This window comes from Neoarius graeffei, chromosome 5, assembly GCF_027579695.1.
Source record: "Neoarius graeffei isolate fNeoGra1 chromosome 5, fNeoGra1.pri, whole genome shotgun sequence".
NCBI lineage: Eukaryota > Metazoa > Chordata > Actinopteri > Siluriformes > Ariidae > Neoarius > Neoarius graeffei.
In genome coordinates, this window is record NC_083573.1 from 54,792,753 (window position 1) to 54,810,307 (window position 17,555).

Here is a 17,555-nt window from a genome sequence, read left to right on the forward strand (position 1 = left end):
GCCTGAACCACCTCAACTGACTCCTTTCAATGTGGAAGACCAGCAGTTCTACTCAGAGTCTCTCCCGAATAACCAAGCTTCTCACCCTGTCTCTAAGGGAGAGCCCAGCCACCCTGTGGAGAAAACTCATTTCAACTGCTTGTATCCGCGATCTCATTCCTTTCAGTCACTACCCATAGCTCGTGACCATACTAGGTGAGAGTGGGAACATAGATGGACCAGTAAATTGAGAGCTTTGCCTTTTGGCTCAGCTCCCCCTTTACCACAACAGACCGGTTTAGCATCCGCATCACCGCTGATGCTGCCCCGATCCTTCTGTCCAACTCCCGCTCCCCCTTACCCTCACTCGTGAACAAAACCCCGAGATACTTAAACGCCTCCACTTTAGGTAGCAACTCCCCCTTGACCTGGAGTAGGCACTCCACCCATTTCTGGCTGAGCGCCATGGCCCTGGACTTGGAGGTGCTGATCCTCATCCCAGCCACTTTGCACTCGGCTGCAAACAGTCCCAGCGCATGCTGTAAGTCACAGATTGATGAAGCAAACAGAACCACCTCTGCAAAAAGCAGAGACGTGATCCTGAGGTAACCAAACCAGACACCCTCCACCCCTTGGCTGCACCTAGAAATTCTGTCCATAAAAGTTATGAACAGAACCGGTGACAAAGGGCAGCCCTGGAGGAGCCCAACATGCACCAAGAACAAGTCCTACTTACTGCTGGCAATGCAAACCAGACTCCTGCTCTGGTCATACAGAGACCAAATGGCCTGCAGTAGTGGGCCCTGAACCCCATACTCCTGAAGCACCCCCCACAGGGCACCACAAGGGACACAGTCGTAAACCTTCTCTAGGTCCACAAAACACATGTAGACTGATTGGGCAAACTCCCATGCACCCTCCAGTACCCTTGCAAGGGTAAAGAACTGGTCCAGTGTTCCAGGACGAAAACCACATTGTTCCTCCTGACTCAGAGGTTTGACTAATCGACCGGACTCTCCTCTCCAGCACAGGCTTTCCCAGGGAGGGTGAGAAGTGTGATCCCCCTATAGTTGGAACACACTCTCCGGTCCCCCTTTAAAAAAAAAAAAAAAAAAGGGGGGGGGGGGGGGACCACCACCCCAGTCTGCCAATCCAGAGGCACTGTCCCCGACCTCCACGCAATGTTGAAGAGGTGTGTCAGCCAAGACAGCCCATCATCATCCAGTGCCTTCAGGAACTCAGGACGAATCTCATCCACCCCCAGAGCCCGGCCACTGAGGAGCTTTTGACCACCTCAGCCCCAGTGATGGGAGAGTCCTCCCAAGCACCCACAGACTCTGCATCCTCCTTGGAGAACATGAAGGTGGGATTGAGGAGATCCTCAGAGTATTCCTTCCACCGTTGGATGAGGTCAACAGCACTCAATCCTCCCTGTAAACGGTAGGGACAGAGCACCATTTTCCTTTCCTGAGCCGCCAGACGGTTTGCCAGAATCTCTTCAAGGCCGACCGAAAGTCACTTTCCATGGCCTCACCGAACTCCTCCCATACCCGGGTTTTTGCTTCAGTGACTGCCAGAGCCGCATTCCGCTTGGCCCGTCTGTATCTGTCAGCTGCCTCTGGAGACCCACAGGCTAACCAAGCCCGATAGGACTCCTTCAGCTTGACAGCTCCCCTCACCACAGGTGTCCACCAGCAGGTTTGGGGATTACCACCACGGCAGGCACCAACAACCTTGCAGCCACAGCTCTGCACGGCCGCCTCAGCAATGGAGGTGCGGAACATGGTCCACTCGGACTCAATGTCCCCATCCTCCCCCGGTATGCAGTTGAAGTTCTGCCAGATGTGACAGTTGAAGAGCCGATGGACGGGAGCCTCCACCAGACGTTCTCAGCATACCCTCACTACTTGTTTGGGCCTGCCTGGTCTGTCCTGCCTCCTCTCCTGCCATCTAATCCAGCTCACCACCAGGTAGTGATCAGTTGACAGCTCTGCTCCTCTCTTCACCCGAGTGTCCAAGACATACAGTCGTAGATCAGATGAAATGACTACAAAGTCAATCATCGATCTGTGGCCTAGGGTGTCCTCGTGCACTTATGGAGACCCTTACAATCGAACACGGTGTTCGTTATGGCCAAACCGCGCATGGCACAAAAGTCCAACAACTGAACACCACTCAGGCTCAGATCAGGCAGGCAGTTCCTCCCAACCCTTCCAGGTCTCACTGCCATTGCCCACGTGAGCACTGAAGTCCCCCAGTAAAACAATGGCATACCCTTCATGGTACACTGTCTAGCACCCCACTCAAGGACTCCAAGATGGCCGGATACTCCAAACGACCATTTGGTGCATAAGCGCAAATGATAGACCGTTCCTCGACCCAAAGGCACAGGGAAACGACCCTCTCATTCACTGGGGAGAACTCCAATGTTAGTGCGCCAAACTGGGGGGCCACCAATAGCCCCACCCCTGCCCAGCACCACTCACCCTTGGCAACTCCAGCATAGAAGAGAGTCTAACCCCTCTCCAGGAAACTGGTTCCAGAGCCCAAGCTATGCATCGAGGTGAGCCCAACTATATCTAGTCGGTACTGCTCAACCTCACGCACAAGCTCAGGCTCCTTTCCCACCAGAGAGGTGACATTCCATGTCCCAAAAGCCAGTTTTGTCAGCCAGGGATCAGTACGCCAGGGCCTCCGCCTTTGGCTGCCACCCGATCCACAGTGCACCGGAAATTAAATTATAAAAATTAACGATAACTGTCATCCTGTGATGCAGTCCAATGTAAAACAGTACTGATACCATAGACTCCTTCCATAAAGGTTAATTAAAAAAAAAAAGTCTCCATACAGAAAACTTAACCGTATCAATGTTGTTATTCTTTGTTCAGTAAAGATTACAGATAGTGTAAATTAAGTTGTACTGGCAACATTATTGGAAATATTAAATGAAATTCAGCTAGTTAAACGGTCAGCAATAAGCGCCAACAAATATCTTCTGAAAAGCTTGTGCAATTATTTATTTTAAAAAAATATGCGCAATGAGAGTTCTCTCTAATGTAGAAGCTCAATCCCAGTCAGGAGTGAATATGTACTGAACAAATGCACTCAGTAAATTGTTTCCATCAGAGATTCTATTAGCTGCAAAGGGTAACAGTACAGTCCATTAGCCTATTATTAATTTCAATGCACAGGCTGCAACGGCACAATATTTCTATCAATACAAAGCCTAAAGTGGCTCATTATGCATGAAACAGAAAAATCAACAAAAGTATTAAAGTCATGAGTGTTAAACTTTTTTTTTTTTAAATATAAAAGAGCCCCTAATAATTATAAGTCCTAGAATAATGCAGCTGGAAGTGGAGGGGGACCCCAGAGTGTAGCTCACATGGCCATATCACGAGAAACCAGACTCGTTTAAAACTGGCCAAGTTGCTCTTCATGAGAACAATTTGACCTTCAAAACAAAACAATCAGAATCAAAAACCACTGAAAACAGAGTAGCAGCGATTTTCCTGAAAAGTTCATTAACCAGTCTAACTAGTAACTTGCTACTGAGCAATCACAAAACCAGGAAGTAACTTTTGTGCAGACTGATTACATCTTCCAAACAAAGTCAGAATCAAAATCCGTTGAAAACTCAGGAAGGAGTAGCGATTTTTGTGAATTGTGGACAGACAGATGGACAACGCATGATGGCAATAGCTCATTGGCCTATGGTCATGTAAGCCAACTTTTTTTTTTTTAAAGTGTGGATGGGTTTAAAGACTCACGGGGTAGAGGTGACTGACTCTCCCTCACTCTCCTCAGCAGCACTGGTGTAGAATTGGAGCAGTTCATCCTTCATAGAGAGATCATGACGAAGCTGAGAAACCTACACACACAGTGCAATAGCTCAATACGGCAACTTGAATAGCATTATACTGCCAGACACGTTGCCAGATAGAGGATTATAAATCCCAGAACAACACAGCTGGAAGTGGAGGGGGACCCCAGAGCATAGCTCACATGGCCATACCATGTGAGCTAACCGAACAACTTCTGGCTATTGAGGTTTTTCACCCACGTGACCAAGTCATGTGATGCTGCCATTTTGGACGTCACGGCTCGAATCAGTTTGAATGCGAGGAAGGCGACAAACGAAAAACATAAAAGAAAAAGGAGCGAGATGCAGAAAACACCTTCACTATCCAGCGACGTAGGGCATTTACAGGGTGAGCAGAGGGAGAGGTATTTGCAAAAATTGAGGTTAGCAGACTTAGAGAACGACGTTTACCTGCTTCCACCAGGATTGTTCACTGACGTACAGAAGTACACGAAGCCCTCGTCTTTACCTGACTTCGGCCCACATGATCTGTATACCTATGTCATTAAAAACCCATCGCCATACACAGGTATTGATCTGAAAGCGTATAAGAGTTTGGATGCCTACAAATATTTTGTCAGGCTGGGTCACATGCCTACATCAGCGGGTCATCCCTGGAGCCGGTGGTCGCCATCTTATTACAGCTAAGGTTTGTTCACATTTTCATTTACTTTCGGTCCTCAGGATAAACAAAATGTTATTAAATGTCCTTGAAATAACTTCTTAGTCTGTTGAGACATGGCCCGTTATAAATTTGCTGTTGCCAGGCAATGACCAAGAACTGTATTATTAGGGTCGTGTCTGTGTTGTAGCAGTGTACTAGCAGCTAGCTGTTAGCACTAGCTAATGTCAACAACAGTAGCTAGTATGTTACTGTAGCAATGTTTACATTCAGTCATTTGGATGACTGTTAAAACCTTTCAGTCTCAAGTTTTTCCTTTACTGGATTTACTAGTTTACTGTAATTATGATCCAGCAGCTATTTACACCGGATCCAGTGTAAATAGCTGCCGGAGCCGACGTCCGAGCTTGCCGGAGCTAGCGCGCTCGGGCAGGCTGGGAGCTAGCGCGCTCGGGCAGGCTGGGAGCTAGCGCGCTCGGGCAGGCTGGGAGCTAGCGCGCTCGGGCAGGCTGGGAGCTAGCGCGCTCGGGCAGGCTGGGAGCTAGCGCGCTCGGGCAGGCTGGGAGCTAGCGCGCTCGGGCAGGCTGGGAGCTAGCGCGCTCGGGCAGGCTGGGAGCTAGCGCGCTCGGGCAGGCTGGGAGCTAGCGCGCTCGGGCAGGCTGGGAGCTAGCGCGCTCGGGCAGGCTGGGAGCTAGCGCGCTCGGGCAGGCTGGGACGTCGGCTCCGGCAGCTATTTACACTGGATCCGGTGTAAATAGCTGCCGGATCATAATTACAGTAAACTAGTAAATCCAGTAAAGGAAAAACTTGAGACTGAAAGGTTTTAACAGTCATCCAAATGACTGAACGTAAACATTGCTACAGTAACATACTAGCTACTGTTGTTGACATTAGCTAGCTTGACCTTCAAAATGGCAGACACCGGGGCGTCACGTGACCCTGTGACGTCAGGTGAAAAACCTCAATAAACCAAGAGTGAGTCAAGGCATGGCCTTGGTTTAAACACTCCCATATAGTTTTTACTTTTTTTTTTTAATACATTAACATGCTCCGTTAAACTGCTTTCCTACAAGCAGGAGAAATGTGTCAGTGCAGGCTCATCTCATTTTTACTAAAGAGAAGGTAGAACTGCTTTCATCTGATTATTAGGCAAATTATATATTTCTGTGTTGCAAGTTGAGAAAGATAAAGCGGGAGAAGTGAATGAACAAAACTCGTTTCAGGGTCTCACCTCCTCCCGTATGTGCTCTACTTGCTCTTCCAGAAGCTCATTTCTTTCACTCAGGGTTTTGTTTTTCTTCAGCAGGGACTGACCAATGCGTGCTGCCAACTCCAAGTCCCGTTCTTTCTGTAGAGAGGAGAGAGCAAAACATACTGGCTGTATTAAATCAATTAAGTCTTTTTTTTTTTTAAAGAAAGATATTTCTGCCATACTAGCCAATACAGTACAGTAAGCTGACTTTTTTTTAACCCACACTTTTCCAGTTATATTTACATGGTTTCAGTACAAGCCTTGCTTTACCATTACATAGTCCAATAATATAACGTTATGCTTGACCTCCCCCTCACCTCCTGGAAACAATTAACTTTGAAATATGCGCCATTACAGAAATATGCTTTTTGATTTCCATGTCACTGTTTAATATATTATTTGACAAAAGGAAGGAGGGGGAAAAAAAAAAAGTCAAAGATTACATGCAAGTGCCCTGTTCCAGCTCAGAAACACTTCCAACAACACTACTTCCTTGTGGAGCTCTGGGCACCTGGGCTGTTTGACACTAGCTGTACATTGTTTTATTTGTATACTGATTTTAATATCAAAATTAGCTTTACAAAAATACAGATGTAGATTAAGCTCCCTAAAGAGCAAGGCAGGGGGAAGTGGCAAAGAAAGACTCCTAGAAAGTAGAGGATGAAACGTTGAGCAGAACCAAACTCATAAGGGAACCCATCTTCTGGGTGACAACAGATAGTGATAAACACCATGTATAAACAACGTAGGCGAGATATATAGTAAATCAGCTTATTATATTTTATACAACCGTTAGTTCTGGTCCACCACACTGACTGGATGAGCGGAATTCTGAAGGTGCTGATATTCAGTATAAATCACACCGGGACATTTCACCATTTATCACTCCGTTCATCTGAATCATGTAAAACTTCATTTCTAAATCAACAGCATCAGTGGACATGGGAAAACTATACATGTTTTTGTGAATATAACTTCCAACTTAAAATATGAACATCAGATGAAAAGGAAGAATGGAAGCCAATTTCAGTAGGTGTACCTTTAACGGTAATGTACAAATCATTGTGAACTAGCTATTTTACTCAATATTAATTTCTAAAAATTTGTTGTATAAAGTCGCAATCATGCCGTTATAGTGAATATCAGCATGCTTGATTACTTATGGCTGAATCACAGCTGTGCTGATATTCAGCATAACCGCGCTCCCGCTTCTGGGATATTGTGTAAACAGAATAAGCAAGTGCCCACATATCATTAGAACAATAGTGATGTGAGCTCTTCATTTTAAAACCTCATAGCTGTGAAAGACATTTACGCCATCCTACACATATCTGAATAAAGGCAGAACAGCTGTGACGAGCTTACCTCTTCAAGCAAACGTGTAACAGCATCTATATCATTGTATGTCTTTGTCATCTGGCCCACTCTTTCAGCACATAGAACTGCACAGAAGACAGACAGAATTAATGCAGTCAAATATTAAAATAGGATATTGGAAACTTATATGAAAGTTACAGTAACATAAAAAGGAAGATAGGCTAAGGATGATTGAGCAACTAGGCACATTCAACACTGGCACACCAGCCAGTGTACAGGTACTTAATGAGTGCCCACGTACATCTGTAACTATACACTGCAGTCACTACCTGTTGACTGGCTGGTAGTGATTGTACCAACAATACCTGTTGGTAACCTGAAGCTTAAGTATAAAAGTTCTGGAGAATGAAGCTAAAAATCATAATACAGACCACTTATAGAATTTACCCATAATTACACATTTCAGCAAGATTCCATTTTTTTGGGGGTGGGGTGTTTTTTTTTTGTGCCGCCCCCCCCCCAAAAAAAAACCCCAACCTGTGGGTATACTACATGCTTCCATAGAGGAACTGTGACCAGCTAAAACATTCAGGCCCTCCCATCTTAAATATTCACTGCTCAACCTATTGGACTAAGCTGACGTCCACAAGGCCATTATTAAAAAAATGTTCTGTTTCTGGTCCACCGGCCGGGTGAGTGCAGTTTGTGTGGTTGAAAATTTTTTTAACGCCGGTTTTTCAACATTTTTTTTCCAGGTTCGTAAATCTAAACTCGAACTTGACATTTACGCATTCCCAGGGCTTTCCACTAAGGCTCATAGAAAGGGAAAAGGGGGGGGGGGGGGGGGGGGGGGGGAGTAAACACAAAATAAACTCCTGTGCACACAGTTCCCAGGATTAAATGTATTTTCCACAGACCATTTATTTATTCACTTTACTCAAATACAAAGTAAAATGGCAGTAAATCTTTCTTTTCTTGCGCATTGCATCATGAGGCGTTCCTGGCTTGTAAATCTCTTATTTTCGGTGCATGACACATTCACGCAGCTGAGCATGCTGTGAATTAACAACGACAACGGTCTGCAGTGGTGGCTACACAATTACACACTCAGCGAACATTTCTCCACTTGTGTATGAAAATACACTCCAACGACTCAGTTTGGTTTTATTTACAACCAACGGTGTCTTGATGCCAGCACGTAATTGAACGAGAGAAGACTGGTTTACCAGAGACAAAATAAGCGTCATCTCTGCTTCTGTTCCCTCCGACGGCCCCAACACACTACTGCCTCCGCCGAGTGCGCGCGCACACCGCATGTCGGGGCCGCGGATGAGTTACTCTCCCCTGATCAACGAAGTCGGCGGGGAATTTGTGGTTATTATCGGTACAAACAGCGAGAATCACAACTTGAATGAGTGCGGTTCAGTTTGACATTGTCAGTCCGTTAGATAAACATTTTATTAAAATCGAAAATTAATATTTAGAGCCTGTGGGCTACAAAAATAATAGTCATTAAAGTAGTCGGCTGTATGGCCGGCAGCCGGCGCTTGTGGAAAGCCCTGCATTCCGCGCAGAATATAGAACTGAATCAGCTCTGCGCACGCGCCGTGCGGCACAAAAAAATGGCAACCACCATGAAGGAAGGAGATCCGGAGTTTTCAAACATTTGCTTAAGTGTGAAATTGCAAAATGGTATTCTAGCGAACAACAAAATAGTAAAGATTCAGAAAAACAAATCGGCGGCACGGTGGTGTAGTGGTTAGCGCTGTCGCCTCACAGCAAGAAGGTCCTGGGTTCGAGCCCCGGGGCCGGCGAGGGCCTTTCTGTGTGGAGTTTGCATGTTCTCCCCGTGTCCGCGTGGGTTTCCTCCGGGTGCTCCGGTTTCCCCCACAGTCCAAAGACATGCAGGTTAGGTTAACTGGTGACTCTAAATTGACCGTAGGTGTGAATGTGAGTGTGAATGGTTGTTTGTGTCTATGTGTCAGCCCTGTGATGACCTGGTGACTTGTCCAGGGTGTACCCCACCTTTCGCCCGTAGTCAGCTGGGATAGGCTCCAGCTTGCCTGCGACCCTGTAGAACAGGATAAAGCGGCTAGAGATAATGAGATGAGAATGAGAGATGAGAAAAACAAATCATTCAGTGATCATTTTAATAGTGTAATTTCATCCGAACTAGGCCTAACAGTCGATTCAGAACTACAAAAAGTCTGTCTCAGACATTTCAAGTACCTTTGTAAAAGTTTTGCAAATGTTGCAGTCAGCATTTAAAATGCTAACAAAGTTTTTGTACAAGTTTCAGTTGATTAAACTGTCATTTTATTAAATGTCTGCTTTTGTAATAAAAAAAGTACTGAAAGAAAAAGCAAAACACAGCATTGCGATTTCTTAGCCATCCATATATATTAAAAAAAAAAAAATCCCTCCCTCCCGACTGAAAATTTTTTTTGCTCACCCGGTGGACAGGAAACGGATTTTTTTTTTAAGGATGGCCCAAGCTTGGGTAGCACACAATAGGCACATACCTGCAACTTAAAAAGTTTAAGCTGTCATGTATGCCAACTCACACAAGTACTTTCAATTGTTGTGCTTCATTGCCTGTGGACTCAACCTGATATTCATTTTCACATCATGAGAATGAAAGATTAACTGAAGCTCTTGACCTGTAGCTACGTGATTTATTATTTAATTGTGCTGCTGGCTGATTAGATAACTGCGTGAACGTGCAGGTGTACAGGTATTCCTAATAAAAGTAGATGGTAAGAGAATACACACACACACGGGGGGGGAATCCGGTGACCATTGTGGATCCGGAAATATTTGTTACCAAAATATTATACTATAAAACAAACAAACAAATATGACCAAGTAGGCTGAATAAAAGAGCTATGCATTAATTTCAATCTGCACATCAAAGTTTACAGCTGATTATCTCCAAACCCGATTCAGTTAAATGTGATGTCTTAAACATTTCCACCAATTTCTCTAGATTGGCTTGACATTTTACAGCTTGCTGCTTTCTAAACCGGCAAAATGGTTTTATAGCTTGAACGCAAGATTCATCATGGCCTACAGAAGCTGTGCAGTTGAATTAGGGGTGCTATGATGTATAGGTCATTTAGTAATTTATCAGCAGCTCATCAATCAAGTTTTTAGCTATTTTCATCAACGCACACATTAAATTAACATGGTAGTGGTGTACCGATAGTGAAAATAGCTGAAAACTTGATAAAACAGCTTTTTGATTGATAAATCTGAAAACTCTCATTTTAAAGAATTAACTGTAGATTCAGAATATCCAATTAAAAAAAAAAACCTCCACTACATTTACATGTATATACTATGTAGCTTCAATATCTATAATGCTAAATATAATTGCTTTATACAAGCTTATCTGCGGGCGGCACAGTGGTGTAGTGGTTAGCGCTGTCACCTCACAGCAAGAAGGTCCGGGTTCGAGCCCCGTGGCCGGCGAGGGCCTTTCTGTGTGCAGTTTGCATGTTCTCCCCGTGTCCACGTGGGTTTCCTCCGGGTGCTCCGGTTTCCCCCACAGTCCAAAGACATGCAGGTTAGGTTAACTGGTGACTCTAAATTGACCGTAGGTGTGAATGTGAGTGTGAATGGTTGTCTGTGTCTATGTGTCAGCCCTGTGATGACCTGGCGACTTGTCCAGGGTGTACCCCGCCTTTCGCCCGTAGTCAGCTGGGATAGGCTCCAGCTTGCCTACGACCCTGTAGAACAGGATAAAGCGGCTAGAGATAATGAGAGGAGATGAAGCTTATCTGCTAATATAACATGTGCAAAGAATTTTACGGGTTGTGTGTCATGAACTAGAATACAAAAGAACTCACACGAACAATGAGCAGACGCAGTGAACACAACACACTTCAGGGTTTTTTTTTTAATAATACATGCCAATTAACCATCTGAAAACAATGTGATCTACATTTTAAAAAAAAAAAAAGTTATCAGTAAACTCTTCAGTAACATTCTCAGGAACTACACAACGTAGGGATGAATGCCAAAAATAGGCAACTCAGGAATGATCAAGCCTCATAAATCAGATAAAAAAAGTCTAAAGCTATACCAAACTGGTTAATCATTATAAACCATGTCTGATAACCAGTAAATCTCATACTCCACCCCTCCCAAAAAAACAAACAAACAAACAAACAAAAAAATACTCAAACACGCTGAGGTCAGTGGGTGAGTGACTGTGGTACAGAGACCAGTGCAACCAAGACAGTTGACCATTTCTGTTTACTGCATTTTTCTATGCTTAGTCCACATACAGTCAGGACACCGCGTCCTAATATCCTCAAAACAATATCAATTAAATGGATCTCTTCATAAAAAAGGTACATGATCACCACCTTGTAGTCATTGTTTAAAAAAAAAAAAAAAAGTGCCAATTGTGGACCAAAATGAAGCCGGACATTTTAAGTGCCAAACATGTTCCGCATACACAGACTCACAGGAGGCCAAACCTGTTCCTGTGTATGTTTGGACACCAGAAGTGTAAACACTATAGCTAATATAAATTAAGTCAGTGAGCTGGAATACTGCACCTGCTTGAGGCATAGTTGTTTTCACAAGCGGAAAAAAAAAAAACCCGGTACCTTCTTCCAACGTATAAGGTTCCCCATCTTCTTGTTCATCATCAGCATAGTTTGAATCAGTGAAGCTTGACAGAGCTGAATTCAGCACCTCAGACGAGTCATACTCATAACTTTCTTCAACGGAGTTGTGAGAAGGCACTTCCATGGTCTTAACAGCCTAGTGATGTAAAGCCAGGCCACCAGGCCTGAGCTCCCAAGCCTGCTGCAACACGGTCATGTTTGCCCATTTATTTCCCCTCAGACTAACAAGCCTCTCAGATATACATACACACAACACTACCCAGTGCCGACACCTGCCAACAGGCTGTGACTCAGATGCAGGCCACTACCATTAGCCTAACTAAGAATCTAAGGGGAACAGCACATATCATCAAATTATTTTACTAAAGTCTAATTCACTGACAAAGAACTAAATGTACAAAACATTTAAATGAGTATTTAAAGTAGTAACGCTTGCCTAATGTGTTTCTTGCAAACAACGTTGCGCTTCCTGAACTAAATACAAAAATCACACACCCCTCTCTTTAAAATCCAGAATGGTTTGTTCCTCTAATGCACCATGGCAACCTGTTAAGGCGTAACAGAGTTATCTGTGGCTACACCTGTTGAGTAGGTGTGGCTGCCTGATAACGTCAGGTAAGTCTTTTCCTATGGCCATGCAAAATACAAACAGGGAGAGTTGCAAATAGCCCTGTGTATGTTCATCTGCTATTAGCTTTAAATGAGAGTTAGTTAACTACTAAATTGAAGATATGGGACATTGCACATCACTACAAATATAACATTTTATTGGATTAGTGCATCAGATGATGGAATTACTTGAACCTGAAGATCATAATTTAACAGGAATTGAACATGTCACACTCAAACAAGCAAAACTTTAAGTTTTAGCACCAGAAGTGTTTGTTGTCTTTTTTGAAGCACACATCCAAGAAAAAGTCTTTAACTTGATGCAATTCCTCCATTTGACTTAAAGTGCCCTTCCACCATTGGATGTATTCTTTGGCATAAAATACAATATATTTTATGACAACATGACTAGACAGGGCGGCACGGTGGGGTAGTGGTTAGCACTGTCGCCTCACAGCAAGAAGGTCCTGGGTTCGAGCCCCGTGGCCGGCGAGGGCCTTTCTGTGCGGAGTTTGCATGTTCTCCCCGTGTCCGCGTGGGTTTCCTCCGGGTGCTCCGGTTTCCCCCACAGTCCAAAGACATGCAGGTTAGGTTAACTGGTGACTCTAAATTGACCGTAGGTGTGAATGTGAGTGTGAATGGTTGTCTGTGTCTATGTGTCAGCCCTGTGATGACCTGGCGACTTGTCCAGGGTGTACCCCACCTTTCGCCCGTAGTCAGCTGGGATAGGCTCCAGCTTGCCTGCGACCCTGTAGAAGGATAAAGCGGCTAGAGATGATGAGATGAGATGACTAGACAGAGAAATCTTTTAGCTTCAAAATGATATATCAAACATAATTTTTTGACAACAAGTATATTAATTTTGCGACCAAAGTCACCTACCCTTTTAATTTCCGCGCGGTAGTGAAACGTGAGGTCATCGGCAGGTTCCCCTTCTTGTGTACCACGTGTCGGTCTATTTTTAGACCAGGAAACCCCCAAAGTGAGAGAGTCATTTCTCCTCGTATATGGGGGCCAAAAAAAATTGCGAAAAATTTTGAGTTAATCTTTCAGTTAGCTAGATTTATTGGTATTAGCTAGATTTATTGGTATTATTTTTATCGCGGGGGCAGCACAGTGGTGTAGTGGTTAGCGCTGTTGCCTCACAGCAAGAAGGTCCGGGTTTGAGCCCCGGGGCCGGCGAGGGCCTTTCTGTGTGGAGTTTGCATGTTCTCCCCGTGTCCGCGTGGGTTTCCTCCGGGTGCTCCGGTTTCCCCCACAGTCCAAAGACATGCAGGTTAGGTTAACTGGTGACTCTAAATTGACCGTAGGTGTGAATGTGAGTGTGAATGGTTGTCTGTGTCTATGTGTCAGCCCTGTGATGACCTGGCAACTTGTCCAGGGTGTACCCCGCCTTTCACCTGTAGTCAGCTGGGATAGGCTCCAGCTTGCCTGCGACCCTGTAGAAGGATAAAGCGGCTAGAGATAATGAGATGAGATTTTTATCGCATTCTATCCGCCATTGCTGATAATCTGTGCCACGTCACACAAGAAGGGGAACCTGCCGATGACATCACGCGCAGAAATTAAAAGGGTAGGTGACTTTGGTCGCAAAATTAATATACTTGTCGTTGTCAAAAAATTGTGTTTGATATATCATTTTGAAGCTAAAAGATTTCTCTATCTAGTGATACCATTTATATATTTTGTCAAATATATTTTATTTTATGCCAAAGAATACATCCAATGGTGGAATGGCACTTTAAGCTTATGATTGTGATGCTATTTGCATTATTCTGACCTATGGCCAAGGAGCATTCACTCGTCAGTGACCCACATTTCTATGGAAACATGGCAAGCATGCACAGTTTAAATTTAAAAAAAAAAAAAAAAGGGCATGGGGAAACTGTGGCCATGGTGGTGAATAAGAATTCCTCATTTTTGTGTGGCCTTAACAACAAACAAGCTATTCCAGTCATGCTCTCCACCATTTCCCACGAGAGAGAGAGAGAGAACACACTACTGCATGGAGATGAGGGGGATGACAGCATTGAGGGGAATCCGTGCAAGGTCACAAAGGGTCAGAGTGAGCCCCAAATTCAATGCAGAAACAAAGAAAATCCTCTGTGGGTCAATGGCTCCATATGGCATGAATGAAGAGCACTCCCTCAACATACACAAACTAAAGAGTACGAGAACACTTTCAAGAATGCTGCAGTAGAACAAGTAAAATTTTTGCTTTTTATAAAAAAAAAAAAAAAAGTGATCACTGACCCAAAAATAATAAAAGAGAAACGCTCCTTCACTTTATTAAAAAGTGTCAAGCAGGTAAGTGCAGACATTTCATTTTTATACTTTACTACTTCGACCACAAACTAACATTCATGCTCAATACAAACCACTGAATTTAGGATTCTACATAGATTACTTTGTGTTAAGTATAGCCAGTCTCGATGAACAAGCAAACCTACGTCAGGCCTTTCAGCGGAGAAAAGGAGCACCTTCACATTAAAATCAGATGAGCGATTTGCATTTATCATAAGACATACACACACACACCCCTGACTGAAGTGCTGTCATTTTAGAAATTATCTTAACAGCAGTATTTGTTGCATACTAGACAAGAAAAAGTATCTAACAAAAGCCACTGCAGAAAGCAAAGCACAAATTGGGGGAACAGGGAAAAATGGTTCATTTCATTTAGAACCAAACATGAACAGGACTGCTTATTTATTCTTCATTTGCTCCTGGTATCTGCGCACCATGAAAGTATCCTGAAATTCGGCAACTTGTCATTAGCTCATCCGGCCGCTGGCCAGTTCGGATGAGCTTATGCGATCATGCGTCGTCTGTCCGTCATCGTCTGCCCACAATTTACAAAGATTGCTGCTACTCCTACAGGATTGATCGGATTTCGATCAAGCTCGCATACAAATATTCCCCAGGTGGGTGTGCATAAAAGTTGTCAAGATGGTGCACCACCAGTCATATTTATGATTGTATGGGTGTCTTGGCTAGTATGAACTACAGCCTCATTGAGGCTATTTTTAATAATCTAGTCACACAGCTCTTTATCAATTTTTAGGAGTGTGTTGCATAAAAGTCCAAAGTAAACTAGACTGCATTTCCGCAGAGAAAATGCAGTGTGCTTGCTGAGCTGTAGCAGAACAGTTATCATGCTAGCATGTTAAAAGCTAGCATGCCAACATGTTAATGCTAACAGCTAGCATACTAGCATGCTAACAGCTAGCATTAACAGCTAGCATACTAACAGCTAGCATTAACAGCTAGCATACTAACAGCTAGCATTAACAGCTAGCATACTAACATGCTAACAGCATACTAACATGCTAAAAGCTAGCATTCTAACACGCTAAATGATTAACATGCTATTTGTTAAAATTCTAACACTAAGGCTAATATGCTGACAGCCATCATGCTAACAGCCTAACATGCTAATGGATAGTATGTTAACTTTTAGCATGCTAACATGCTGAGGGTGACATGCTAACAGTTAGCATGCTCAGGCGAACTCGCTAACAGCAAACATGCAAACTCTGCATGCTACCATGCTAATCCTAACATGTTAACAGCTCTCATGATAACATGCTAATGGTGAACATGCTAACAACTCGCGAGCTAACAGCAGGCATGATATCATAATGGGTAACATGCTAACAGCCAGCATGGTAACACGTGAATGCTTATATGCTAATTGCTATCGTGTGCGCGCGCGTAAATATTCCTAATAAAGTGGCCATTGAGTTGAAGTTGATTTGCTGTCAAAAGTCTCAAATGAGCAGATCCTTGCCAAATGCATCATCACCTATGGGGGAAGGGAGGAATGACTCAGTCAAGCTTCCACTGATTAGCGGCAAAATGGAGAAAAAAAATGGACGGATGAAAGGCAAGACAAAGACGAGTGCGGGTCAGAACCGATATCGTGTGTGATGGTGATTTGGCCTGAGGTGCCGTATGAAGTTTGGTGGATGTGTGGTGAAGTGTTACTGAGCAAAACTCCATTCATTTGAATGGGGCCAAAAATCAATGGAAGCCTATGGCAGTAAAAAGAGATGCGTGAAAACCAAGGAAAAGACGAGTGCAGGTCTCGGATGAGGGGATGGATCTGTGCGGGGACTTGGCCTGAAGCATCAAGTGAAGTTTCTTGAAGTTTGGTCACTTGGTTAAAAAAAATTGATGGAGAGTGAAAGTTTTTCTCCTGAAACACCATTCATTTTCAATGGGGCCAAAAATCAATGCAAGCCTATGGAGGAAAAAGGGATGAGCAAAAAAAGGAAAAATATGAGTGCGGGTCAGAACCGATTGCATGTATGTGTCGGGGGAGTTGGCCTGAAGTATCACATGAGGTTTGGTGCATCTGTGATGGAGCGTGTCCGAGTAGGACGATTCGATTCATGAGCCCGATTCATTCTCTATGGGAAAAACCAAAAGAAAAATGACAAGAACAAGAGAACGGGCGCGTTGATCCAAAAGCTGTATACAAGCACACTACACCACTTCGGGCCAGATGTCTCAGAGTTGGAACGGTGTCTATCTCGAACGCCCTAGGAGGAGGAGTGGATCCAAAAAAACGTGTCGGAATAAGGCAGAATAAGTAAACTTAAGAACAACAGTGTGATTGCCTTTGGCAAACGAGCAAGCACACTAAGTCTACTAAAAGAGGATGTCAACATACACGCGTTTAAAAAAAAAAAAAAAGGCTGACTGAAAAAGTAGTGATATTAAAAGCTACTTATGGCCAAGACTCAAACAATTCTTTCTGTATACTTGATAGTCTTATTTACAAGGCTGTATTCTGCAGTGCAATATGAATCTATTGGAACAGGAAAAAAAACAAGCCTAAGGTCATCTATGTAACCTGTTAATACAACCATGATTCCAAAAAAGTTGGGACAAAGTACAAATTGTAAATAAAAACGGAATGCAATAATTTACAAATCTCAAAAACTGATATTGTATTCACAATAGAACATAGACAACATATCAAATGTCGAAAGTGAGACATTTTGAAATTTCATGCCAAATATTGGCTCATTTGAAATTTCATGACAGCAACACATCTCAAAAAAGTTGGGACAGGGGCAATAAGAGGCTGGAAAAGTTAAAGGTACAAAAAAGGAACAGCTGGAGGACCAAATTGCAACTCATTAGGTCAATTGGCAATAGGTCATTAACATGACTGGGTATAAAAAGAGCATCTTGGAGTGGCAGCGGCTCTCAGAAGTAAAGCCAGGAAGAGGATCACCAATCCCCCTAATTCTGCACCGACAAATAGTG

The 17,555-nt window shown here is 43.7% G+C and overlaps 1 protein-coding gene across 7 annotated transcripts in view; it reads right to left on the minus strand.

Moving 5' to 3' along the window:
• trak1a (trafficking protein, kinesin binding 1a) overlaps positions 1-17,555 on the minus strand; it is a 76,797-nt gene that overhangs the window by 21,378 nt on the left and 37,864 nt on the right. For 5 of the 7 annotated variants that reach the window (XM_060922077.1, XM_060922076.1, XM_060922074.1 and 2 more), the window contains 3 exons: positions 7,081-7,157; positions 5,695-5,811; positions 3,750-3,850 (listed from right to left, as the gene is read on the minus strand). In XM_060922077.1, coding sequence (XP_060778060.1) covers positions 3,750-3,850; positions 5,695-5,811; positions 7,081-7,131 — 269 coding nt within the window. In that variant the 5' untranslated portion in view covers positions 7,132-7,157. Of the gene's footprint in view, positions 1-3,749; positions 3,851-5,694; positions 5,812-7,080; positions 7,158-11,597; positions 11,918-17,555 lie in introns of those variants that run through there. The other 2 variants (XM_060922075.1, XM_060922073.1) reach the window with 2 other exon arrangements.